This window comes from Carcharhinus amblyrhynchos, chromosome 5, assembly GCF_965287045.1.
Source record: "Carcharhinus amblyrhynchos chromosome 5, sCarAmb.v2.hapA, whole genome shotgun sequence".
Lineage (NCBI taxonomy): Eukaryota > Metazoa > Chordata > Chondrichthyes > Carcharhiniformes > Carcharhinidae > Carcharhinus > Carcharhinus amblyrhynchos.
In genome coordinates this window covers 127,736,261-127,762,726 of record NC_137328.1, presented here as the reverse complement: position 1 = coordinate 127,762,726, position 26,466 = coordinate 127,736,261, and the positions used below count along the sequence as shown (strand labels likewise).

General features: G+C 45.9%; 1 protein-coding gene across 1 annotated transcript in view; it reads right to left on the bottom strand.

The window, feature by feature from the left end:
- The window catches only part of nup155 (nucleoporin 155), a 242,618-nt gene that overhangs the window by 164,625 nt on the left and 51,527 nt on the right, over positions 1 to 26,466 (bottom strand). The window contains exons 10-14 of the mRNA XM_080189562.1: positions 23,066 to 23,218; positions 8,670 to 8,770; positions 7,893 to 8,063; positions 3,052 to 3,162; positions 649 to 743 (exon numbers count right to left, since the gene is read on the bottom strand). Of these exons, the coding sequence (XP_080045688.1) occupies positions 649 to 743; positions 3,052 to 3,162; positions 7,893 to 8,063; positions 8,670 to 8,770; positions 23,066 to 23,218 (631 nt within the window). The remainder of the gene's footprint in view (positions 1 to 648; positions 744 to 3,051; positions 3,163 to 7,892; positions 8,064 to 8,669; positions 8,771 to 23,065; positions 23,219 to 26,466) is intronic.

Here is a 26,466-nt window from a genome sequence, read left to right as displayed (position 1 = left end):
GAACATGCAAAGTCCACACAGTGACCTAAACAGGGAATAGAACCTGGGTCCCTGGTGTTGAGAGGCAGCAGTGCTAAGCACTGTGCCACTGAGCCTCCTCTAATAAATTCGTCAAACGTGATTTCCCTTTGGTGAAGCCATGCTGACTCTGTTTGATTGGATTATGATTTTCAAAATGTTTCTTTTTATTCATTTGTGAGACATAGGTGTCGCTGATTGGCCAGCATTTATTGCCCATCCCTAGTTGCCCTTGGAGGGCAGTTGAGAGTCACCCACATTGCTGTGGCTCTGGAGTCGTATGTGGACCAGACCAGTTAACGACAGCAGATTTCCTTCCCTAAAGAATATTAATGAACCAGATGGGTTTTTCCAACAATTGACAGTGGTTTCACGGTCATCAGTAGATAAATTCCAAATATTTTTATTGAATTTAAATTCACCACCTGCCGTGGCAGGAGTCAAAGCCGGATCCCCAGAACATTAGCAGAGTTTCTGGATTAATATTGCAGCAAAAATACCACTTAGCCTTCACCAACAATAGATGTTAGGCTAATTGGTCTCCAGAGAAAGGAAAATGGTATGTTACAGCTATGGCATGAAAAGGAGGAGAGCGAAGACAGTGTACACAGTTTACTCATCATATGGTACCTGAAGAATGCACGGGTTGCCCAGGCTGACACCTCACGGTCGTTCGCTGCTGTAGAACAGGCAAGAATCAAACACGAAGCACAAGCCTGTTCCTCCTGAACAGAGGAAACATATTCAGTAACTGAGAAGTAGCAATAAACTGAAGCTTAAGGAAATGTCAACAAACTGTATTCAAATACCTCAGTACACTGCCATTCATAAAACATCTATTTACTCCAACTTTTGTTTCCTGTCTGCCAACCAGCTTTCTATCCATCTCAATGCACTACCACGAATCCCACGCGCTTTATTTTTACACACTAATCTCTTGTCTGGGACATTTAGAGAGGCAAGGACTGATTAGGGACAGTCAGCATGGCTTTGTGAGTGAAAAATCATCTCTCAAATTTTATTGAGTTTTTTGAAGAGGTAATCAAGAAGGTAGATGAGGGCAGTGCAATTGATGTTGTCGACATGAACTTTAGCAAGGCCTTTGACAAGGAACCACATGGTAGCTTGTTGCATAAGGTTAAATCTCACGGGATCCAGGATCCATGGATACAAAATTGGCTTCTTGCCAGAAACCAGGGGGTGGTTGTAGAGATTTGTTTTTCAAACTGGAGGCCTGTGACCAGCAGTGTGCCTCAGGGATCAGTGCTGGGTCCACTGTTATTTGTTATTTATATTAATGATGGATAAGAATATAGGTCGGAAGAATGGTTACTAAGTTTGCAGATGATACCAAGATTGGTGGCATGGTGGACAGTGAAGAAAGTTATCTCCTGTTGCAACAGGATCTTTATCAATTGGGCCAGCGTGCTGACAAATGGCAGACGGAGTTTAAATTAGATAAACGCGAGGTGATGCATCTTGGGAGACTGAACCAGGGCAGGATTTACTCAGTTAATGGTAGGGCGCTGGGGAGAGTTACAGAACCAGAACTTAGTTGAGTTTGAGCTCAGGCTTTTTCCACTGAGGCTAGGGGAGGAAAAAACTAGAGGACATGGGTTAAGGGTGAAAAGTTTGAAGAGAATATTAGGGGGGCTTCTTCACACAGAGAATGGTGGGAGTGTGGAATGAGCTGCCAGATGAAGTGGTGAATGCGGGTTCACTTTTAACATTGAAGAAAAACTTGGACAGGTACATGGATGAGAGGGGTGTGGAGGGTGTGGTCCAAATGCAGGTCAGTGGGACTAGGCAGAAAAATGGTTCGGCACAGACAAGAAGGACCAAAAGGCCTGTTTCTGAGCTGGAATGTTCTATGGTTCTATAAAATAGCAATTTTTTTTTTACTGCAATTGCATTGGGCAATTGTTTTGCGTATAGGAGTATTGCGTATACTTTTGGTGTCCTTATCTGAGGAAGGATGTCCCTGCTCTAAATTGAAGGTTTACCAGGCTGATTCCAGAGTGGCAGATCTGTCATGAGGAGAGACTAAATGATTAGCTGTGATCAAGATGAATGGTGGAGCAGGCTAAGAGCTGAATGGCCTACTCTAACTTCTAGTTTCAATGTTTCACGATTAATCGTCGAGTAATGATAGTACTAGGCCAACATCTCCCCATTTTTCGGATGGCATTTATTGAAATAATTGAATCCTGTTGAAAGTCTTCTGAAAGTCCAAATAAACACATTGACTAGCTCCCTCTCATCAACTCTACGAGTTACATCCTTGAAAAATTCCAGTAGATTTGTTGACCATGATTGCCATTTTGGAAATACATTCTAACAATGTCTGACCTTGCTAGTTTCCCAAATGCTCTGTTATTAAATCTTTCAAAAAAGACTCAAGCATTTCCCCCACTATCAATGTCAGGATGACTGGTTGATAATTTCCTGTTTTCTCTCTACCTCCCTTTTTATAAGATATTCAGTCACTTGATCTCCACAGCTTTGTGTGTCTGATACCGAGGGAACCATTAACACTTTGAAGTGTTGAAGTTGGTGGTGGAGGCTACCTCGCTAAATATTTTTAAGACACGGGTTGATGGGTTTTTGATAAGCGAGGGGATTAAGGGTTATGGGGAGAGGGCGGGAATGTGGAGCTGAGCCAAGACAGATCAGCCATGATCTTATTGAATGGCGGGGCAGGCTCGAAGGGCTAGTTGGCCTACTCCTGCTCCTATTTCTTATGTTCTTATGTTCTTACGTACTTAATACCCAGTGTCTGATACCCAGGGCACCATTAAACACAACACACAGGGTCTGATACCCAGGGCACCATTAAACCCAATATCCAGTGTCTGATACCTCGGGCACCATTAAACTCCTTATCCAGTGTCTGATACCCAGGGCACCATTAACAACCAATATCCAGTGTCTGATACCCAGGGCATCATTAACACCCCAATACCCAGGTGTCTGATACCCACGGGACCAGTCACATCCGATACTCAGTGTCTGCTAAGTGTAGCTGATCATTACCCGATGTAGTTTGAAGAATCGCTCGATATCCTCACCCTCACCACCTGCATTACTCACGAGGAGATGACGGAGTTGGTCCACAGGACGTAGCTTTTGGAAAAAATGACTCCCCTGAAACAAAAGAGAGATAGTGAGGGTGGAAAAGCAAGAGACAGTGAGTCATGGAGGCAGAAAGAAAAGGTCAAAGAGGGAGAGTGGGCGAGGAATGTGACAAAGAGCAAGCACAGGAGGCAGAGGACAGAATAGACAGAGAGGGTGGAAAGTGGAGATGACAAGGGTGGGAGTGGTGAAGCAAGCAGTTTTGGATGGGGGCAAAGGGAAACAGAGAAAGTGAGAGCACAGGGGAACGGGGAGCCGAGGTAACAGGAGGCACAAACAGAGGTGAGCGAGGTAGGTTAAACTGCTGACAGCCCCTGCTAAAGAAAACCAGAAGTCAGCAATTACTCACTTTTAGATTTATTCATTTAATCAGACTATATAAATGTATAGTTTCTAACTCTGCAAGTCAAGTGAGTGTTGACATCTTCCTTGGCTGCCAATTGTGTGTGTCTGGAGAGGAATGCTGTGCAAGGGCTTCAAACTTTGCTTCTTGAGCGTCTCTTTATATCTAGACAAGTAATGATCCAATAATTTCCCCCCATCTCTATATACTTAACTATAATTTATACGATTAAAAAGGGGCAGCAAAGGGAAGAGGCGGCGGCTAAGGGCAAGGGTCAAGCAATAATCAAGGAGCAGATGAAGTGGCAGATGAAAGCAGTTGGCAAGAGGCATGGATCAGGCAACGCATAAGGGCCGGAGGTCGGGCACAGGATGGCAGGCGAGGGATAGGATGTGGATAAATGAGAGGTTATCTTCTTTAGTAGCAATAAAGGAAGATAGATTTTTACATAAATGGGTAGAAATTGAGACAGGTGGATACTCAGCGAGAGCTAAAAGCAAGCTTGCAGGTACAGTAGACAGCGAAGAAACCAAATGATATGTTGGCCTCCACAGCAAGAGAATTTGAGCACAGGGATAGGGATGGGGATGTTTTGCTGCAATTCTACAGGACATTGGTGGGACCACACCTGGAGTATTATGTGCAGTTTTGGTGTCCTTATCCGAGGAAGGATGTCCTTGCTGTAGAGAGAGTACAGCTAAGGTTTACCAGGCTGATTCCTGGGATGGCAGATTTGTCATATGAGAAACGACTAACTCGGTTTGGATTATGGTCATCGGAGTTAAGAGTGAGAGGGGATGTGGTAGAAACTTGTAAAATTCTAAAGGGTTAGACAGGGTAGATTCAGAAAAAATGGTCCCAATGGTGGGGGAGTCCAGAACTAGGGATCATAGTTTAAGGATAGGGGTAAACCTTTTAGAACGGAGATGAGAAATTTCTTCACCCAGAGGGTGGTGAACGTGTGGAATTCACTAACACAGAAAATAGTTGAGGCCAAAATACTGTCTGATTTCAAGAAGAAATTCGGTGTTAAAGGGATCAAGAGATAGGGGGGAAAAGGGGGAACCAGGTTATTGAATTTGATGATCAGCCATGATCAAAATGAATGACGGAGCAATCTTGAAGGGCTAAGTGATCTACTCCTACTTCTAGTTTCTGTGTCTACCCACGCAAGATAGCCTGTTCCCTGGCTAGTTCTGCGACATATTGCTCCAGGAAACAATGCCGAATGCACTCCGAGTTTGTTGTCATAACTACCCTTTCCAACTTGATTCACCCAGTCAATGTGAAGATTAAAGTTACCCATAATTATTGCTTATTCTTTTCATGCCTCTATTACTTGTTCATTTATAATCCTTCGTACAATGTGGCTACTGTTTGGGGATCTATATACTACCAATGTCTTCTTTCCCTTTTTTTTTAACCTCTAACCCAATGGACTCGATATCATCAGAGCCTAGGTTATTTCTCGCAACTGAACTCTTTTAATCTCTCATTAACAATGCTACCCCACCACCTTTCCCTTCCCTCCTGTTCTTCAAAAAGTCAAATACCTCTGGATATGAACTTCCCAGTTTTGATTCTCTTTTAACCATGTCTCCATAATGGCTATGACAATTAAACCATTTACCTCGATTTGCGTCATCAGTTTATCTACCTTGATGCCACAATACAAAGAAAAGTGGAATATGTGCCTTCCACCCTTGATTACCCTTGCATTTTATTAATCTTTCTTTTGTTACTGCCCTCGTTTCTCTTTCACTTATCCCCTGCTTAGATTCCCATCATAAAACCAGAAGACATAGGAGCAGAATTAGGCCACTTAGCCCATCAAGTCTGCTCTGCCATTCAATCATGGCTGATAACTTTCTCATCCCCATTCTCCTGCCTTTTCCCCATTACTCCTAATCCCCTGAGTAATCAAGAATCCATCTCTATTTCTGTCTTCAAGACACTCAATGACCTGGCCTCCACAGCATTCTGCAGCAAAGAGTTTCACAATTCACCATTCTCTAGCTAAGAAATTTCTCCTCATCTCTGTTTTAAAGGATCATTCCTTTAGTCTGAGTTTGTGCCCTCTGGTTCTAGTTTTTCCTACTCGGAAACATCCTCTCCATGTCCACTCTATCCAGGCCTCGCAGTATCCTGCAAGTTTCAATAAGATCCCCCCTCATCCTTTTAAACTGCAACAAGTACAGACCCAGAGTCTTCAGCAGTTCCTCAGACGATAAACTCTTCATTCCGGGGATCATTCTTGTGAGCCTCCACTGGACCCTTTCCAGGGTAGACCACATCCTTCCTCAGACGAGGCCCAAAACTGCTCACAATACTCCAAACGGGGTCGCCCAGACCCTTATACGGCCTCAGGGGTACATCCTTGCTCTTGTGCTCTAGCCCCCTTGACATGAATGCTAACATTGCATTTGCCATCCTAATTGCCAACTGAAACTGCACGTTAACCTTAAGAGCATCTTCAACAATGACTCCTAAGTCCCTTTGTGTTTCTGATTTCCTAAGCATTTTCAAGGTCCCAATGGCAGACTGGTCAGAAAAGTGAGATCTCATGGGATAAGGGTAGGGTGACAGGTTGGATTTAAAATTGACTCAGTGACAGGAAACCAAGGGCAATCTTTTTGTGAATGGAAAACAGTTTCCAGTGGTTTTCTTGAAGGGCTCAGTGTTGGGGCCCTTGCTGTTTGTGGTATATATTTCTCCTGGACGGGTTCCATCTGGGCAGGACTGGATAAGACTTGGCACATCATTTAGAAAATAGTCTATGCCCCCCTTCCTCCTTCCAAAGTGCATAACCTCACACCTTTCCACGTTGTATTTCATCTGCCATTTCTTTGCCCACTCTCCTAACATGTCCTAGTCCTTCTGCAGCCCCCTGCTTCCTCAATACTACCTGTCTCTCCACATAGCTTTGCATCATCTGCAAGTGGAGCAACAGTGCCTTCAGTTCCTTCTTCCAAATTGTTAATGTATATTGTGAAAATATACAAGCCCCTACCATTCAAGTTTAAATCCTCTCCAACCACTCTTGCAACTACTTGCCCTTGGACATGAGTCCCAGTCAAAGAAATCATAGAAACAGTACAGTGCAGAAGGAGGCCAATCGGCCCATCGAGTCTGCACCAACAACAATCCCACCCTATTCCCAGCACTCCACATATTTATCCCACTAATCCCTCTAATCTACACATCCCGGGACACCAAGGGGCAATTTAGCATGGCCAATCAACCTAAACGCACATCTTTGGACTGTGGGAGGAAACCAGAGCACCCAGAGGAAACCCACGCAGACACGGGGAGAATGTGCAAACTCCGCACAATGACCCAAGCCAGGAGTCAAACGCAGGTCCCTGGAGCTCTGAGGCAGCAGTGCTAACAACTGTACCACTGTGCCGTCATAGAATCATACAGCACAGTAGAGGCACTTTGGCCCATTGAGTCTGCACCAACACATGAAAAACACCTGAATTCTCACCTCATCCCCTTGACCAGCACTTGGCCCATAGCCTTGAATGTTAGGATGTGCCAAGTGCTCATCCAGTCCTACCCAGATGTAACCTGTCCAGGAGAAAGAAAAACAACAAACAGTAAGGGCACCAACACTGAGCCCTTCAAAACAAAATCACTGGAAACTGTTTTCCATTCACAAAAACATCCATCGATATTAGCCACCCGTTTCCTATCACTGAGTCGATCTTGGATCTAATCTGCCCACTTTCCCCTCTATCCCATGAGATCTCACTTTTCTGACCAGTCTGCCATATAGGACCCTGTCATATGCCTTACTTAAATCCATGTAGACAACATCAACTGCACTACCTTCATCGATTCTCCTGGTTACTTCCTCAGAATATTCCATTAAGTTATTCAGGCAAATCATCCCTAAAGAAAACAATGCTGACTATCCCTGATCAATCCATGTCTTTCTAAATGACAATTTATCCTTTCTCTCAGAATTGTTTCCAAAAATTTCCCGACCACTGAAATCAGACTGACCACTCTATAGGTTTCTGGCTGATCCTTCGCACCCTTTTAAAGTCAGGCACACGTCTGATGAAGGAGCACTGCTCCATAAGCTCGTGCGACCAACTAGACCTATTGGACTTGAACCTACTGTTGTGAGACTACTTACTGTGCCTGCCCCAGTCCAATGCCGGCAACTCCACACCCTTTTAAAATAACAACACTAACTGATGTGAGTGAGTGTTTTCACCTGTTGTGATACAATAATTCTTTAGCTACAGTGCATATTTGAATCTGCTTATGATATGCCCCAGTCAGCAGCAGTTAAGAGTTGACACGGTAGGAAACTCTAGCCCAGGCCTTTATTGACCAAATATTTTATTGACCCCAAATGTTTAAAAGCAACCAAATGGGTGTGAGGTACCTGTGCTGTGAGCAGGATGAATCTTTTGGGTGGTGTCAAATGCTGCACTATTACAACTGGTGGGTCTGTGAGAGGAACACGTTCCTTGTTAAGCGGAGTAACAATCTTTTGAAGCAGGGAGTGGTCAATGGAGGACAAGGCCCACGAATGGCCGTCAATATTTGCCGTCATCTGGAAGATCAATTGCATTGACTGAGCAGGAAAACAACACAAAGCAAGAACCAGCCTTAAACTGGCCCCAGTACTGAACCCAATCCTGACCCCAGGCCTCCCCCCGCCCAACACAACCCTGATCCATACTACTTGAACCCAACCCTGACCCCAGGACTCGCACACAACCCTGATCCATAGTACTAACACTCACCCTGGGCCAGGACCCCCATACAAACCTGGCCCCTAACCTTTATTTCTAATCCAGTCAATACAATCAATGTGAGAACCAATATACACAGTCCCAGGTAAGGTACCTTGCTGGATTTTCACCTCTTGCCCAGTAATAGCCCCAAACTAACAGTGCCAGTAATAATCTTGACAAACACAGCGAGTGTCACCTATATCCCATTAATAACCTTGACTGTCAAGGTCAGTTTACCTGTAATAAGTGTGTATTTATTTAAAGTTTATTATTAATCACTAGTAGGCTTACATTAACACTGCAATTAAGTCACTGCGAAAATCACAATCCTTGACTAACACAGTCTATATCCCAGTAATAATCCAACTAACACAGTGAATCATGCCTGAGCCCCACTAATGACCTAACAAAGCCAGTCTCACCTGTACTTCCATGAGGGGTCGCTGGAATGGGAAGGAATCATGATTGATACACCAAAGGATATCATTGTCATCATTCTCAGAGGCAGCCAGCAGCAGAATGCCTGTGACATCAGATATTGCATCAGTTCAGCTTCACTGCTGCAGAGCAGCCATGCAACATAGAACAAGGAACATAGAAAAATCATAGCACAAACAGGCCCTTTGGCCCACAAGTTGCGCTGATCATATCTCTACCTACCAGGCTTACCTAGAACCCTCAATTCTATTAAGTCCTATGTACTAGAACAAACAGAGTTGTTATCTCTGGTTTGTTACCCGTGCCACGAGCTAGCGAGGTGAGAAATAGGGAGAGAGAGCAGTTGAACACGTGGCTACAGGAATGGTGCAGGAGGGAAGGATTCAGATACCTGGCTAATTGGGCTCCCTCCGGGATTGGTGGGACATCTACAAACGGGATGGTCGACACCTGAACCAGAGGGGTACTAATATCCGGGGTGGTGGTGGTAGAGAGAGAGAGAGAGAGAGAGAGAGAGAGAAAATTTGCTAACGCTTTTCGGGTAGCTCCAGTGAACAGGAGGTTGAGCGTAGTGAGGTCACGAGTAAGCTTTCAAGGTCACAGGAGGGCACCAGCAGGCAGGAAGGTGGTTAGAAATGTGTCTACTTTAACGCTAGGTGCATCCGGAATAAGGTGGGTGAACTTGCAGCATGGGTTGGTCCCTGGGACTTGGATGTTGTGGCCATTTCGGAGACATGAACAGAGCAGGAATAGGAATGGTTGTTGCAGGTTCCGGGGTTTAGATGTTTCAGTAAGATCAGGAAAGGTGGTAAAAGAGGGAGAGGTGTGGCATTGTTAGTCAGGGGCAGTGTTATGGTGGCAGAAAGAACGTCTGATGTGGACTCGTGTATTGAGGTAGAATGGGCTGAGGTTAGAGACAAATGACAAAAACGGTTGAGATGACAAAACTGGTTGATGAAGGACGAGCCGTTGATGTTGTCTATATGGATTTCAGTAAGGCATTTGACAAAGTCCTTCATGGTAGGTTGGTTGAAAAGATTAACGCTCATCGGATACAAGGCCAGGTATCTGGATGGGTGGAGAACTGGCTTGCTAAGAGGAGACACAGAGTAGTAGTGGAGGGGTCCTTTTCTAGCTGGAGGTCTGTCACTTGTGGTGTGCCGCAGGGCTCAGTACTGGGACCTCTTCTCTTTGTTGTAGAAATAAATGACTTGGAAGAGGGAGTAAGTGGTGTGATCAGCAAATTTGCTGATGACACTAAGATGGCTGGATTGGCAGTCAGTGAACATAGAACATAGAACACTACAGCACAAACAGGACCTTCGGCCCACGAGTTGCGCCGATCACATCAACACCTATCTATAACCCCCAATCCCATAAAACCCCATATACTCATCCAGAAGTCTTTTAAAAGACCCCAGCGAGTTCGCCTCCACCACCACTGATGGCAGCCGATTCCATTCACTCACCACCCTCTGAGTGAAAAACTTACCCCTAACATCACTTCTGTACTTGCCTCCCCGCACCTTAAATCTGTGTCCTCTCTTAGCGACCATTTCAACCCGGGGAAATAGCCTCTGAGAATCCACCCTATCTATTCCTCTCAGCATTTTATAAACTTCTATCAGGTCGCCTCTCAACTTTCGTCTCTCCAGGGAAAAGAGACCCAGCTCCCTCAACCTAACTTCATAAGGCATGCCTCCCAGTCCAGGCAACATCCTTGTAAATCTCCTCTGTACCCTTTCAATAGCTTCTACGTCTTTCCTATAGTGAGGCGACCAGAACTGCGCACAGTACTCCAAATGAGGCCTGACAAGGGTCCTATAAAGTTGCAACATTACCTCCCGATTCCTAAACTCAATCCCTCGATTAATGAAGGCCAGTACACCATACACCTTCTTGACCACATCCTCCACCTGCGAGGCCGATTTAAGAGTCCTGTGGACCCGGACCCCAAGATCCTTCTGCTCTTCAACACTCTTGGGCCGAAGGGCCTGTTTGTGCTGTAGTGTTCTACTAAGACTCCTGCCCTTGATAGTGCCCTTGAGGAGCAGTGTCTGGCAATACAACGGGATATTGATAGGCTGGTATATTGGGCAGATATATGGCAAATGGAGTTTAATCCGGATAAATGTGAGGTGATGCATTTTGGCCGGAATAATGTCGGGGGGAGTTATATGATAAAGGGAAAGCCTATAAAGAGTATAGAAAAGCAGCGGGACCTGGGGGTGCAAGTGCACAAGTCTTTGAAGGTGGCAGTACAAGTGGAGAAGGCTGTGAAGAAAGCTTATGGTATGTTAGCCTTTATAGGAAGGGGTATAGAATGTAAGAGCTGGAGTCTAATGTTGCAGTTGTATAGAACATTGGTTAGGCCGCATTTGGAGTACTGTGTCCAGTTCTGGTCACCTTACTACCGGAAGGACATGGAGACTCTGGAGAGAGTGCAGAAGAGGTTTACCAGGATGTTGCCTGGTATGGAAGGACTGGATTATGAGGAAAGATTGAGCAAATTGGGGCTGTTTTCTCTTGAAAGACGGCGACTGAGAGGGGAATCTAATAGAGGTATATAAGATTATGAAGGGTATAGATAAACAGTGGTAAGCTATTTCTTATGTTAGGGACGCACAGTATGAGGGGCCACAGGCTTAGGGTGGGGGGGGGGGCGGGGGGGGAGATATAACACAGATATTAGAGGGAGGTTTTTCACACAGAGGCTAGTGGGGGTATGGAATACTCTGCCAAGCAAGGTGGTGGAGGCAGGCACGCTGGATTTGTTTAAGAGTTACTTAGACGGGCACGAGTGGGTTGGAGATGGGAGGATATAGGAGACTGTTTTAAATAAGGGTCATTAGCATTGGGACGTCCCTGGTAATGTATAAGGATGAGGAATGATACTAATGTTTTTCTTTTTTAATCCACAGGTGTTAAGTCGGTCCGCCTTGTTGTCCAATAGGGGCATACACGCGATGGGTCGTACTTGGGCTGCTCTTGGATGTTCGAGAATAGCCTAGTGCTTCGCGTCGCTAGTGTGCGCTTAAACTGGACCAGATACTGGGCAACACGACAGCTCAGTGACTATCCGTGTTTGCTGTGCAGACACATGGATTTGGGCCAATGTCTGTGGGAGTTTGCGCATTCTCCCCGTGCTTGCGTGGGTTTTCTCCGGGTGCTCCGGTTTCCTCCCACACCCCAAAGCTGTGCTATTGGACTGATTGGAGGTAATAAATTGTCCCTAAATTAGTTTCCCTCAATGTGGAATGCCATGGTCATGGATGGGGGTCATGGGTGGAGGGGGGACTGGTAGTGTTGGGGTGGCGGTGCGGGCTCGTTGGGCCAGGGGGCCTGTTGCCCGGGCTGTTTTTGTTCTTTGAAAGGAGAGGTCACCCTGCTGGGAGTTTTCTATAGGCCTCCGAAAAGTTCCAGAGATGTAGAAGAAAGGATTGCAAAGATGATTCTGGATAGGAACGAAAGTAAATGCACAAGCTTTCGAGGTTTCCCTCTTGGTCAGGTGAATGGAGAGTTCTGGCCTCGGACAGAGCATATAAAGCACAGACAGTTTACAGATTACTGATTAGAATGTGAATCTTTACACCTAACCTGCTGTTCAAGTCCTGAAGTGGCTGTCAATGTGTGTGGAAGGAGCACTGATCACAGGTTAAAGAGATGTATATTGTCTCCAGACAGCACAGTGAGTGAGGTTTTGCAAACCCAGGCAAGTCACGGGGGTTACAGATAGTGTGACATGAACCCAAGATCCCTGTTGAGACCGTCCTCAAGTGTATGGAACTTGGCTATCAACAATCACCAGGCAAGACTTTCCCTTCCTGTTGGTGAACACTTCAGTGGTCACGGGCATTCAGCCTCTGACCTTCGGGTAAGCGTTCTCCAAGGCGGCCTTCACGACACACGACTGCGCAGAGTCGCTGAGCAGAGACTGATAGCCAAGTTCTGCACACATGAGGACGGTCTCAACAGGGATCTTGGGTTCATGTCGCACTATCTGTAACCCCCAAGACTTGCCTGGGTTTGCAAAACCTCACTTACTGTACTGTCTGGAGACAATACACATCTCTTTAACCTGTGATCAGTGCTCCTTCCACACATATTGTCAGCCACTTCAGGACTTGAACAGCAGGTTAGGTGTAAAGATTCGCATTCTAATCAGTAATCTCTAAATTGTCTGTGCTTTATATGCTCTGTCCGAGGCCAGAACTCTCCATTCACCTGACGAAGAGGGAAACCTCGAAAGCTTGTGCGTTTACTATCAAATAAATCGGTTGGACTAAAACCTGGTGTTGCCAGACTTTTTACTGTGTTTACCCCAGTCCAACGCCGGCACATCCACATCAGGAGCGAAAGTAACAGGGCAGTTGTTATGGGGGATTTTAACTTTACAAATATTGACTGGAAACGCTATAGTTCGAGTACATTAGCGGGGGCAGTTTTTGTCCAATGTGCACAGGAGGGTTTCCTGACACAGAATGTACATAGACCAACAAGAAGACCACATTGGATTTGGTACTGGGTAATGAACCAGACCAGATGTTAGACTTGGAGGTAGGTGAGCACTTTGGTGATAGTGACCATGATTCAGTTACGTTTACTTTCGTGATGGGAAGGGATAGGTATATACCGCAGGGCGAGAGTTAGAGCGGGGGAAAGGAAATAATGTTGCGATTAGGTGAGATTTAGGAAGCATAGGATGTGGAAGGAAACTGCAAGGGATGGGCACAACTGAAATGTGGAGCTTGTTCAAGGAACTGCTACTGCGTGTTCTTGGTAAGTATGTACCTGTCAGAAAGGGAGGAAGAGGTCGAGCAAGGGAACCGTGGTTTACTAAAGAAGTTGTATCTCTTGTGAAGAGAAAGGAGAAGGCTTATGTAAAGATGAGACGTGAAGGCTCAGTTAGGGCACTTGAGTTACAAGTTAGCCAGGAAGGACCGAAAGAGAGAGCTAAGAGGAGCCAGGAGGGGACATGAGAAGTCTTTGGCAGGTAGGATCAAGGAAAACCCTAAAGCTTTCTACAGGTATATCAGGGATAAAAGAATGACTAGGTTAAGGTTAGGGCCAGTCAAGGACAGTAGTGGGAAATTGTGCATGGAGACTGGAGACAGAAGAGGCGCTGAATGAATATTTTTTGTCAGTATTCACGCAGGAAAAAGACAATGTTGTTGAGGAGAATGCTGAGATACAGGCTATTAGACTAGACGGGATTGAGGTTCATAAGGAGGAGGTGTTTGCAATTCTGCAAAGTATGAAAATAGATAAGTCCAATGGGTCAGATGAGATTTATCCTAGGATTCTCTGGGAAGCTAGGGAAGAGATTGCAGAGCCTTTGGCTTTGATCTTTATGTCATCATTGTCTGCAGCAATAGTGCCAGAAGATTGGAGGAGAGCAAATGTTGTCCCCTTGTTCAAGAAGGGGAGTAGAGACAACCCTGGTAATCACAGACCAGTGAGCCTTACTTCTGTGGTGGGCAAAGTTTTGGAAGGGATTATAAGAGATAGGATTTATAGTCATCTCGAGAGAAATAATTTGATTCGGGATAGTCAACACGGTTTTGTGAAGGGTAGGTTGTGACTCACAAACCTTAATTCAGTTCTTTGAGAAGGTGACCAAAGAGGTGGATGAGGGTAAAACAGTTGATGTGGTGTATATGGATTTCAGTAAAGCGTCTGATAAGGTTCCCCACGGTAGGCTATTGTAGAAGATACAGAAGCCTGGGATTAAGGGTGATTAAGCAATTTGGATCAGGAATTGGCTAGCTGTAAGACAGAGGGTGGTGGTTGATGGGAAATGTTCGTCCTGGAGTTCAGTTACAAGTGGTGTACCCCAAGGATCTGTTTTGGGACCACTGCTGTTTGTCATTTTTATAAACAACCTGGACGAGGGCGTAAAAAGGTGGGTTAGTAAATTTGCAGATGACACTAAAGTCAGTGGAGTTGTGGACAGTGCAGAAGGATGTTGCAAGTTACAGAGGGACATAGTTAACCTGCAGAGCTGGGCTGAGAGGTGGCAAATGGAGTTTAATGCGGAAAAGTGTGAGGCGATTCACTTTGGAAAAAGTAACAGGAATACAGAGTACTGGGCTAATGGTAAGATACTTGGTAGTGTGGTCGAGCTGAGAGATCTCGGTGTCCATGTGCTTCGGTGTCTGAAAGTTGGCACCCAGGTTGATAGGGTTGTCAAGAAAGTGTACAGTGTGTTAGCTTTTATTGGTAGAGGGATCAAGTTTCGGAGCGATGAAGTCAGGTTGCAGCTGTACAAAACTCTGGTGCGGCCACACTTCGAGCACTGCGTACAATTCTGGTCGCTGCATTATAGGAAGGATGTGGAGGCATTGAAAAGGGTGCACAAGAGACTTATCTCGAGATTTATCGATGAAGAATAAGTATGGCAAGTTCTGGGAACATTAAATAACGAAAGATATTGTGAGCCTAGCTAAAGAGAAAAAGGAAGCACTTGTCAAATCTAGGAAGCTGGGAATACATAAAGCAAGTGTGGAATAAAGAAAAGTAGAAAGAAACTTAAGCAAGGAGAGTAATGAATTGATTAGAGACAGTCAGCATGGTTTTGTAGCAGGTAGGTCGTGCCTTACTAACCTTATTGAGTTCTTTGAGAAAGTGACCAAAGAGGTGGATAGGGGTAAGGCAGTTGACGTGGTATATATGGATTTTAGTAAGGCGTTTGATAAGGTTCACCACGGTAGGCTTCTGCAGAAAATGCAGATGTATGGGATTGGGGGTAATCTAGGTACTTGGATCAGGAATTGGCTAGCAGATAGGAGACAGAGGGTGGTGGTTGATGGTAAACATTCGTCATGGAGTTCGGTTACGAGTGGTGTGCCTCAGGGATCTGTTTTGGGGCCACTGCTGTTTGTAATTTTTATTAATGATCTGGATGAGGGTATAGTTGGGTGGATTAGTAAGTTTGCTGATGACACCAAAGTTGGAGGTGTGGTAGATTGTGAGGAAGGGTGTCATAGTTTGCAGGAAGGCTTGGACAGGTTGCAGAGCTGGGCCGAGAGGTGGCGGATGGAGTTTAATGCGGAGAAGTGTGAGCTAATTCATTTCGGTAGGAGTAACAGATGTGTTGCGTGTAGGGCTAACGGGAGGACTTTGAATAGTGTGGATGAGCAGAGGGATCTAGGTGTATGTGTACATAGATCCCTGAAAGTTGGGAATCAAGTAGATAAGGTTGTTAAGAAGGCATACGGTGTCTTGGCGTTTATTGGTAGGGGGACTGAATTTAGGAGTCGCAGCGTCATGTTGCAACTGTACACAACTCTGGTGCGGCCGCACTTGGAGTACTGTGTGCAGTTCTGGTCCCCACATTACAGGAAGGACGTGGAGGCTTTGGAGAGGGTGCAGAGGAGGTTTACCAGGATGTTGCCTGGTATGGAGGGGAGGTCCTATGAGGAGAGACTGAGGGATTTGGGGTTGTTTTCGCTGGAAAGAAGGAGGCTAAGAGGGGATCTTATTGAAACATATAAGATGATTAGAGGTTTAGATAGGGTGGATAGTGATAGCCTTTTTCCTCGTATGGAGAAAGCTAGCACGAGGGGGCATGGCTTTAAATTAGGGGGGGGGGGGTAGTTATAGGACGGATGTCAGGGGTAGGTTCTTTACCCAGAGGGTGGTGAGGGACTGGAATGCCCTGCCTGCTGCAGTTGTAAATGCGCCTAGTTTGGGGGCGTTTAAGAGATCTGTGGATAGGTTTATGGACGAAAAGGGATTGGTTTAGATTAGTGGGTCAGTGTTTTTTTTTAAAAAACTGGTCGGTGCAACATCGTGGGCCAAAGGGCCTGTTCTGCGCTGTAATGTTCTATGTTTAAAGAGGGCTTAAAGGGGTCACGAAAAAGCATTGGCCAGCAGGATTAAGAAAAATCCCATAGCTTTTTGTATCGAAGGAAATAAAGGAGAATATTAAATTAAAAGCTGATGTGTTCAGAGTGGCTAAAAGTAGTGGGCGATTAGAAGATTGGGAAAGGTTTAAAAATCAACAAAGAATGACTAAGAAGTTGATAAAGAAAGGAAGGATAGACTATGAAGCTAAACTAGCACTAAATATAATAAAGGACAGTAAGAGTTTTTACAAACATATAAAGAGGAGGAGGCTGGCTAGAGTGAACGTTGGACCCTTAGTGGATGAGAAGGGGGATTTAGCGGTGGGAGATGAGGAAATGGTTGAGGCCTTAAATAAGTTTTTTGTCTCAGTCTTCACGGAGGAGGACGCGAATACTTTGCCGGGTATTAAAGATAGAAGGATGGTAGGAGTTGAGGTCCTGAATGCGATTACTGTCACTAGAGAGATAGTGCTTGATAGACTAACGGGACTGATGGTGGACAAGTCCCCAGGACCGGATGGAATGCATCCCAGGGTTCTGAAGGAAATGGCAGAGGTGATAGTGGATGCCTTAGTGATTATTTACCAAACTTCGCTGGATTCCGGGAAGTGCCAGAAGATTGGAAAACGGCTAATGTTACGCTGCTGTTTAAAAAAGGTAGCAGACAAAAGGCAGGGAATGATAGGCCAGTTAGCTTAACGTCTGTTGTTGGAAAATGCTTGAATCTGTCATCAAAGAAGAAATAGCGAGGCACCAGGAAAGGAATGGTTTGATAGAGCAGACGCAGCACAGATTCGTTAAGGGGAAGTCGTGTTTGATGAATTTATTGGATTTCTATGAGGATGTGACTAGTGCAGTAGACAGAGGGGAACCGGTGGATGTGGTGTTTCTCAACTTTCAAAAGGCGTTTGATAAGGTGCCTCACAAAAGGTTGCTGCAGAAGGTTAGGGGGCATGGAGCTGGGGGTAAGGTATTAGCGTGGATAGAGGATTGGTTGTCTAATAGGAAGCAGAGAGTTGGTATCAATGGGTGCTATTCTGATTGGCAGTTGGTGAGTAGTGGAGTGCTACAGGGATCGGTGCTGGGGCCTCAGCTATTTACCATTTATATAGATGATCTGGATGAGGGGGCTGAGTGTAGGGTGACGAAATTTGCTGATGACACAAATATGAGTGGAAAAGCAAATTGTGCAGAGGGTGTGGAAAGTCTGCAGAGAGATAAGGACTGTAGAAAGGAGCTTAAAAGGGAAATTAGGAGAGCCAGAAGGGATCATGAGAAGACCTTGGCGGGTAAGATTAAGGAGAATCCCAAGGCCTTCTATAAATATGTGAAAGGTAAAAGGATAAGAGAAGGGATAGGACCTATAAAAGGTGAAGGGGGAAAGGTCTGTGTGGAACCAGAAGAAATGGCAGAGGTGCTTAATGAGTACTTTGCCTCAGTATTCACAGTGGAAACTGATCTGGGAGATTTTGCTACGGATGGAAAAGATTGAGTATGTGGATATTAAGGAGGAGGATGTGTTAGAACTTTTGAATTCTATCAAGATAGATAAGTCGCCGGGACCAGATTGGATGTACCCCAGGATACTGTGGGAGGCGAGGGAAGTGATTGCAGAGCCCCTGGCGATGATCTTTGCGTCGTCAACGGAGACGAGAGAGGTTCCGGAAGATTGGAGGATTGCGGATGTAGTTCCTATTTTCAAGAAAGTGAACAGAGATAGCCCGGGAAATTACCGACCGGTGAGTCTGACCTCAGTGGTTGGTAAGCTGATGGAGAGGCTTCTGAGGGACAAGATTTACGAGCATTTGGAGAGGTTTGACATGATCAGAAATAGCATGGTTTTGTCAAGGGCAGGTCGTGCCTTACGAGCATGGTTGAGTTCTTCGAAAATGTGACTGAACACATTGACGAAGGAAGAGCGGTGGACGTGGTGTACATGGACTTCAGCAAGGCGTTTGATAAGGTCCCCCATGCAAGACTTCTTGAGAAGGTGAGAGGGCATGGGATCCAAGAGCCTTTGGCCTTGTGGATCCAGAACTGGCTTGCCTGCAGAAGGCAGAGAGTGGTTGTGGATTGGTCTTTTTCGGCACGGAGGTCAGTCACCAGTGGAGTGCCCCAGGGATCTGTTCTGGGACCCTTGCTGTTTGTCATTTTCATAAATGACCTGGATGAGGAAGTGGAGGGATGGGTAAGTAAGTTCGCTAATGACACGAAGGTCGGTGGTGTTGTGGATGGTCTGGAAGGATGTCAAAAGTTGCAGCAGGACATAAATAGGATGCAGGACTGGGCGGAGAAGTGGCAGATGGACTTCAACGCGGATAAATGTGTAGTCGTCCATTTTGGCAGAACCAACGGGATGAACGAGTACACTATCAAGGGCAGGAGTCTTAGTAGTGTTGAAGAGCAGAAGGGTCCGGGTCCACAGGACTCTTAAATTGGCCTCGCAGGTGGAGGATGTGGTCAAGAGGGCGTATGGTGTACTGGCCTTCATTAATCGAGGGATTGAGTTTAGGAATCGGGAGGTAATGTTGCAACTTTATAAGACCCTTGTCAGGCCTCATTTGGAGTACTGTGCGCAGTTCTGGTCGCCTCACTATAGGAAAGACGTAGAAGCTACTGAAAGGGTACAGAGGAGATTTACAAGGATGTTGCCTGGACTGGGAGGCATGCCTTATGAAGTTAGGTTGAGGGAGCTGGGACTCTTTTCCCTGGAGAGACGAAGGTTGAGAGGTGGCCTGATAGAAGTTTATAAAATGTTGAGAGGAATAGATAGGGTGGATTCTCAGAGGCTATTTCCCCGGGTTGAAATGGTCGCTACGAGAGGACACAGATTTAAGGTGCGGGGAGGGAAGTACAGAAGTGATGTTAGGGGTAAGTTTTTCACTCAGAGGGTGGTGAGTGAATGGAATCGGCTGCCGTCAGTGGTGGTGGAGGCGAACTCGCTGGGGTATTTTAAAAGACTTCTGGATGAGTATATGGGGTTTAATGGGATTGGGGGTTATAGGTAGGTCTATAGATTGGTAGGTGTTGATGTGATCGGCGCAACTCGTGGGCCGAAGGGCCTGTTTGTGCTGTAGTGTTCTATGTTCTAGATCTGGATAGGCTAAGTGAGTGGGTGAGGACCTGGCAGATGTAGTACAATGTTTGCAAGTGTGAGGTTATCCACTTTGGCAGAAATAATAGTAGGAGGGATTACTATTTAAAGGCGAAAAGCTGCAGCATGCTATGGTGCAGAGGGACCTGGGGGTCCTTGTGCATGAGTCGCAAAAAACCAGTCTGCAGGTGATCAAGAAGGTGAATAGAATGTTGGCCTTTATAGCGAGGGGGATAGAATATAAAAGCAGGGAGGTCTTGCTGCAACTGTACAGGGCACTGGTGAGGCCGCAGCTGGAGTACTGTGTGCAGTTTTGGTCACCGCACTTGCGCAGGGATATTTTGGCCTTGGAGGGAGTGCAGAGGAGGTTCACTAGGCTGATACCGGAGTTGAGGGGGTTGAACTATGAGGAGAGGCTAAATAAACTAGGCTTGTACTCGTTAGAGTTTAGAAGAATGAGGGGAGATCTCATTGAGACGTATAAGATGTTGAATGGGATGGGTAGGATAGAGGTGGAGAGGCTCTTCCCGCTCAGAAAGGACAGTAGGACTAGAGGGCACAGCCTCAGGATAAAGTGGGGGGCGGTTTAGAACGGAGTTGAGGAGGAACTTCTTCACTCAAAGGGTGGTGAATCTCTGGAATTCTCTGCCCGTTGAAGTGGTGGAGGCTGCCTCGCTCAATATTTTTAAGACTCGGGTTGATAGGTTTTTGATAGGCAAGGGAATTAAGGGTTATGGGGAGAGGGCGGGAATGTGGAACTGAGCCACGACAGATCAGCCATGATCTTATTGAATGGCGGGGCAGGCTCGAAGGGCTGGATGGCCTACTCCTGCTCCTATTTCTTATGTCCTTATGTTCCGCAGGGCTCTGTACTGGGACCTCTGCTATTTGTGATATATATAAACGATTTGGAAGAAGGTGCAACTGGTGTGATCAGTAAGTTTGCAGACGATACAAAGATGGCTGGACTTGCGGATAGCGATGAACATTGTCAGAGAATACAGCAGGATATAGAAAGGGTGGAAAATTGGGCGGAGAAATGGCAGATGGAATTTAATCCAGATAAATGCGAAGTGATGCATTTTGGTAGAACTAATGTGTGTGGGCGGGGGGGGGGGGGGGGATACAATAAATGGCAGAACCACCAAGAGTATAGACACACAGAGGGACCACAGATCCTTGAAGGTGGCATCACAGATAGAGAAAGTGGTGAAGAAGGCATATGGTATGCTTGCCTTTATAGGACAGGGTATAGAGGGAAAAAAATTACTGTCTGATGTTACAGCTGTATAGAATGTTGGTTAGGCCACATCTGGAGTACTGCGTCCAGTTCTAGTCGCCACACTACCAAAAGGACGTGGAGGCTTTGGAGAGAGTACAGAAAAGGTTTACCAGGATGTTGCCTGGTATGAAGGGTCTTAGCTATGAGGAGAGATTGGGTAAACTGGGGTTGTTCTCCCTGGAAAGATGGAGAATGAGGGGAGACCGAATAGAGGTGTATAAAATTATGAAGGGCATAGATGGGGTGAATAGTGGGAAGCTTTTTCCCAGATCGGAGGCGATGAACACGAGGGGTCACAGGTTCAAGGTGAGGGGGGGCGAGGTTTAACTCAGATATCAGAGGGACATATTTTACGGAGAGTGAGGGGGGCCTGGAATGCACTGCCAAGCAGGGTGGTGGAGGCGGAGACGCTGGGATCGTTTAAGACTTATCTGGATAGTCACATGAACAGCCTGGGAATGCAGGGATACAAATGAATGGTCTAGTTGGACCAATGAGCGGCGCAGGCTTGGAGGGCCGAAGGGCCTGTTTCCTGTGCTGTACTGTTCTTTGTTCTTGTTCTTTGACTTAACCCTTAAGTTAACATAACAACAATTATAATGCCAAGAGAAAAACGAAAAGAAAATCATTTAGCAGTCACCAGCCAATCACTTAGCTACTGGCTGTGATGTCATGGCTCAATCTCTTTCTACTCTTCTCTTGCCCTCAAGTCTCCCTCGCACGTAATGGAGGTGGTAGAGTGAAAGTTTTTATTCAGTTAGGGAATCAAGGGTTATGGGGATAAGGTGGGAAAGTGGAGTCATGATTTCAGTAAATAGCAGCACAGACTCGTTAGGCCAAATGATCTACTGCTGTTCGACAGCTTATCATAGAAACTCTACAGTGCAGAAGGAGGCCATTTGGCCCATAGGGTCTGCACCGACAACAATACCACCCCAGGTCCCATCCCCACAACCCCACACATATACCTCGCTAATTCCTCTAACGTACATATCCTGTGACATTAAGGAGCAATTTAGTATGGCCAAACAACCTAATCTGCACATCTTTGACTGTGGGAGGAAACCCACGCAGATACAGGGAGAACATGCAAACTGCACACAGGCAGTGACCCAAGCCGGGAATTGATCTCCAGGTCCCTGGCGCTGAGGCAGCAGTGCTAACCACTGTGGCACTGTGCCACCCACGTGGCCTAAGCCTTCGACTCAACATTTACTAGACTGATGGCTGGGATGAGGGGACTTTCCTGTGAGGATAGGCTGAATATTTTTCTAATTCTTTCTCAGGACGTGGATGTAGCTAGCTAATCCACCATTTATTAGCATCCCCTAACTGTTCTTGAAATTGGGTCTGTAATCTCTCGAGTTTAGAAAAATGATCTCATTGAAACATTCACGATTCTGAGTGATGGAGCTTAGCGGGGTAGATACTGAGAAGTTGCTTCCCCTGGCTGGGAATCGAGAACACAAAGACATAGTTTCAGGATAAGCGGTTATCATGAAGGACTGAGATGGAGTGAGAATGTGTGTCATTGGGATTCTCTTCCCGGTAGGTTTACGGATGCTCCACTGTTGATCGACAGACAGATTTCTGATCTCTTAGCAAATCAAAGGATATGGGCAGCAAGTAGGAACTTCAAGTTGAGGTAATACATCAGTCATGATCGTACTGAATGGTGGAATGGTTTCTAAGAGCCTAATTGTCCAATTCTTGCTTTTATTCTGTTCTTAATCAAGGGTGTGGAGATGCTGGCATTGGACTGGGGTAAGCACAATAAGAAGCCTCACAACGCCAGGTTTAAGTCCAACAGGTTCATTTGGTAGCAAAGCCATTGTGCATTTGCTACCAAATAAACCTGATGTTTTGAGATTTCTTACTTAATCAAGGGTCCATCCCATTGCACCACCCATTGTCAGGGGAAATACGATCCAATATGTGTTACATTTTCTGGATTAATATCGACAATCGATGCACAGTCTCAGACATCAGGATCAATGAAGGATCCCAACATACTCCACGAAAGCGAGCTGAGGCCGAGATTTCAGGTAATTAATGGTCAGTTGAAGAGGAGCCAGTAACAGTTTGGTTTTGGAAGACCTTCAGAGCAGATAAGTAAAATGTCAGATAATCTTGCAGATTCTTCTGTGACATACACACCTTTGGTATAAAGAGCTTTGTGAACTTTGGAGGGTCTCTGCGGAGTAGCTGAGGCAGAGAATCCTGGCGGTAGACGGACATGTATAAGCACCAGCACACTGGGCCGTACAGCTGGGTGTTTGAAGGGCATAGTGCTGAAAAACAGCCGGACACCTGGATCCAAGGGAAAGATAACCGTCAGTGACACTTGAATATAAATCACTGTAGCAACAGGAGTCAGTGTGATCAGAGTTGAGAGAGTAATCAGTGCACCTGAACTGCAGACTGCAGCCAACAGATTTGTCAAACATCATTTCCCTTGCAAATTCACTGCCCAATTTTTTCTCAGTGCTCAGTTACATAGAACACTACAGCACAAACAGGCCCTTCGGCCCACAAGTTGCACCGATCACATCTATACCTACCAAGCCAGAGAACTATCTGTAACTCCCAATCCATTAGATCCCATATACTCATCCAGAAGTCTTTTAAAACACCCCAGCGAGTTCGCCTCTACCACCACCAACAGCAGCCGATTCCACTCACTCACCACAATCTGAGTGAAAAACTTACCCCTAATATCTCCTCTGTACTTGCTTCCCAGCACCTTAAACCTGCGTCCTCTCGTAGCGATCATTTCAGCCCTGGGAAATAGCCTCCGAGAATCCACCCTATGTATTCCTCTCAATGTTTTATAAACCTCTATCAGGTCGCCTCTCAACCTTCGTCTCTCCAGGGAGAAGAGACCAAGCTCCCTCAACCTGTCTTCATAATGCAGAGAATTCCAGAGACTCACCACCCTTTGAGTGAAGAAGTTCCTCCTCAACTGTGATCTAAACTGCCCTCCCCCTTATTTTGAGGCTGTGCCCTCTAGTTCTATATAAATGATTGAGAGGAAAATGTAACTGGTTTGAATAGTAAGTTTGCCAGCGATACAAAGATTGGTGGATTTGCAGATGGCGATGAGGACCATTAGAGGATACAGCAGGATATAGATCGGTTGGAGACTTGGGCGAAGGAATGGCAGATGGAGTTTAATCCAGATAAATGTGAAGTAATACATTCTGGAAGGTCTAATACAGGTAGGAAATATACATTAAATAGCAGAAACCTTAACTGTATCGATAGGCAGAGGGATCTGGGTGTGCTGGTCTACAGGTCACTGAAAATGGCAACACAGGTGGAGAAGGTAGTCAATAAGACATATGGCATGCTTGCCTTCATTTCCAGGGCACTGAGTTGAAAAATTGGCAAGTCATGTTGCAGCTTCATAGAACTTTAGTTCGGCCACACTTGGAATATCATGTTCAATTCGGGTTGCCACACTACCAGAATTGTGGGAGCTTTGGGAAGGGTACAGAAGAGATTTACCAGGATGCTGCCTGATCTGGAGGGCATTAGTATCAATGGGTGGTATTCTGGTTGGCGGTTGGTGACTAGTGGAGTGCCGCAGGGATCGGTGCTGGGGCCTCAACTGTTTACCATTTATATAGATGATCTGGAGGAGGGGGCTGAGTGTAGGGTGACGAAATTTGCTGATGACATGAAGATGATTGGAAAAGCAAATTGCATGGAGGGTGTGGAAAGTCTGCGGAGAGATCTGGATAGGCTGAGCGAGTGGGCGAGGACCTGGCAGATGGAGTATAATGTTAGCAAATGTGAGGTTATCCACTTTGGCAGGAATAGTAGTAGGAGGGATTATTAATTAAAAGGCGAAAAGCTGCAGCATGCTATGGTGCAGAGGGACCTGGGAGTCCTTGTGCACAAGTTGAAAAAACCCAGTCTGCAGGTGCAGCAGGTGATCAAGAAGGCGAATGGGATGCTGGCCTTTATAGCGAGGGGGATAGAATATAAAAGCAGGGAGGTCTTGCTGCAACTGTACAGGGTACTGGTGAGGCCGCAGCTGGAGTACTGTGTGCAGTTTTGGTCGCCGCACTTGCGGAAGGATATATTGGCCTTGGAGGGAGTGCAAAGGAGGTTCACTAGGCTGATACCGCAGATGAGGGGTTTGGCCTATGAAGAGAGACTAAATAGACTGGGTCTGTACTCATTGGAGTTTAGAAGGATGAGGGGGGATCTTATAGAAACATATAAGATAATGAAAGGGATGGATAGGGCAGAGGTAGAGAGATTCTTCCCACTTAGAAAGGATAGCAGGACTAGAGGACACAGCCTCAAGATAAGGCGGGGGGCAGTTTAGATCAGAGTTGAGGAGGGACTTCTTCACTCAAAGGGTGGTGAATCTCTGGAATTCTCTGCCCGTTGAAGTGGTGGAGGCTACCTCACTAAATATAGTTAAGTCACGTGTAGATAGGTTTTTGATAGACAGGGGAATTAAGGGTTATGGAGAGAAAGCAGGAAAGTGGAACTGATCCACTTCAGATCAGCCATGATTTTATTGAATGGCGGGGCAGGCTCAAAAGGCTAGATGGCCTACTCCTGCTCCTATTTCTTATGTTCTTATTAGCTTTGAAAAGAGATTGGAGAAACTTCGTTTGTTCTCACTGGAACAACCGAGGTTGAAGGGAGAACTGGTGGAAGCCTGCAAGATTATGAGGGGCATGGACAGAGTGGATGGTCAGAAATTTTTTTCCAGGGTGGAAGAGTCAATTACTAGGGGGGCACAGGTTTAAGGTGCGAGGGGCAAGGTTTAAAGGAGATGCATGAGTCAAGTTTTTCTTAAAACACAGACGATGGTAGGTGGCTGAAACTTGCTGTCAGGGGTAGTGAAAGCAGGCATAATGACTTTTAAGGGGTGTCGGGGACAAACACATGAGCAGGATGGGAATAAATGAATATGGTCCCTGGAAGGGTAGGGGGTTTTACTTCAGTTGGGCAGCATGGCCGGTGCAGGTTTGGAGGGCCAAAGAGCCCGTTCCTGTGCTGTAACTTTCTTTGTTCTCTTTATATATGCTATCCACGATGTTCTTTGACTCACGGATGCTCCCCAGTGTCTCCAGTCGCCGCTCCAGCTCTGAACCTCGAGCTTCCAGGAGCTGTAGCTGGAGATACTTCCTGCACACACGTTGACCCAGGGATTGGAACCGTCTCCAGCCTGCTACATGGAGCAAGAGGAATAAACCACGGTTTGGAGTTGTGACAGTAGGGAATTTTAATTTTCCATATATAGATTGGGACTTGCATACTGTTAAAGGTTTAGACAGGGTAGAGTCTGTAAAATGAATTCAGGAGAATTTTCTACATCAGTATATAGAGGTGCCAACTCGAGAGGACGTGATATTGGATCTCCAATTGGGAAATGTGTTAGGGCAGGTGTTGGATGCAAGTGTGAGGGAACACTTTGGATCCAGTGATCATAATGCCATTAGTTTCAACCTGATCATGGATAAGGATGGATCTGGTCCTCGGGATGAAGATCTGAACTGGAAAAAGACCAAATTTGATGAAATGAGATGGGATCT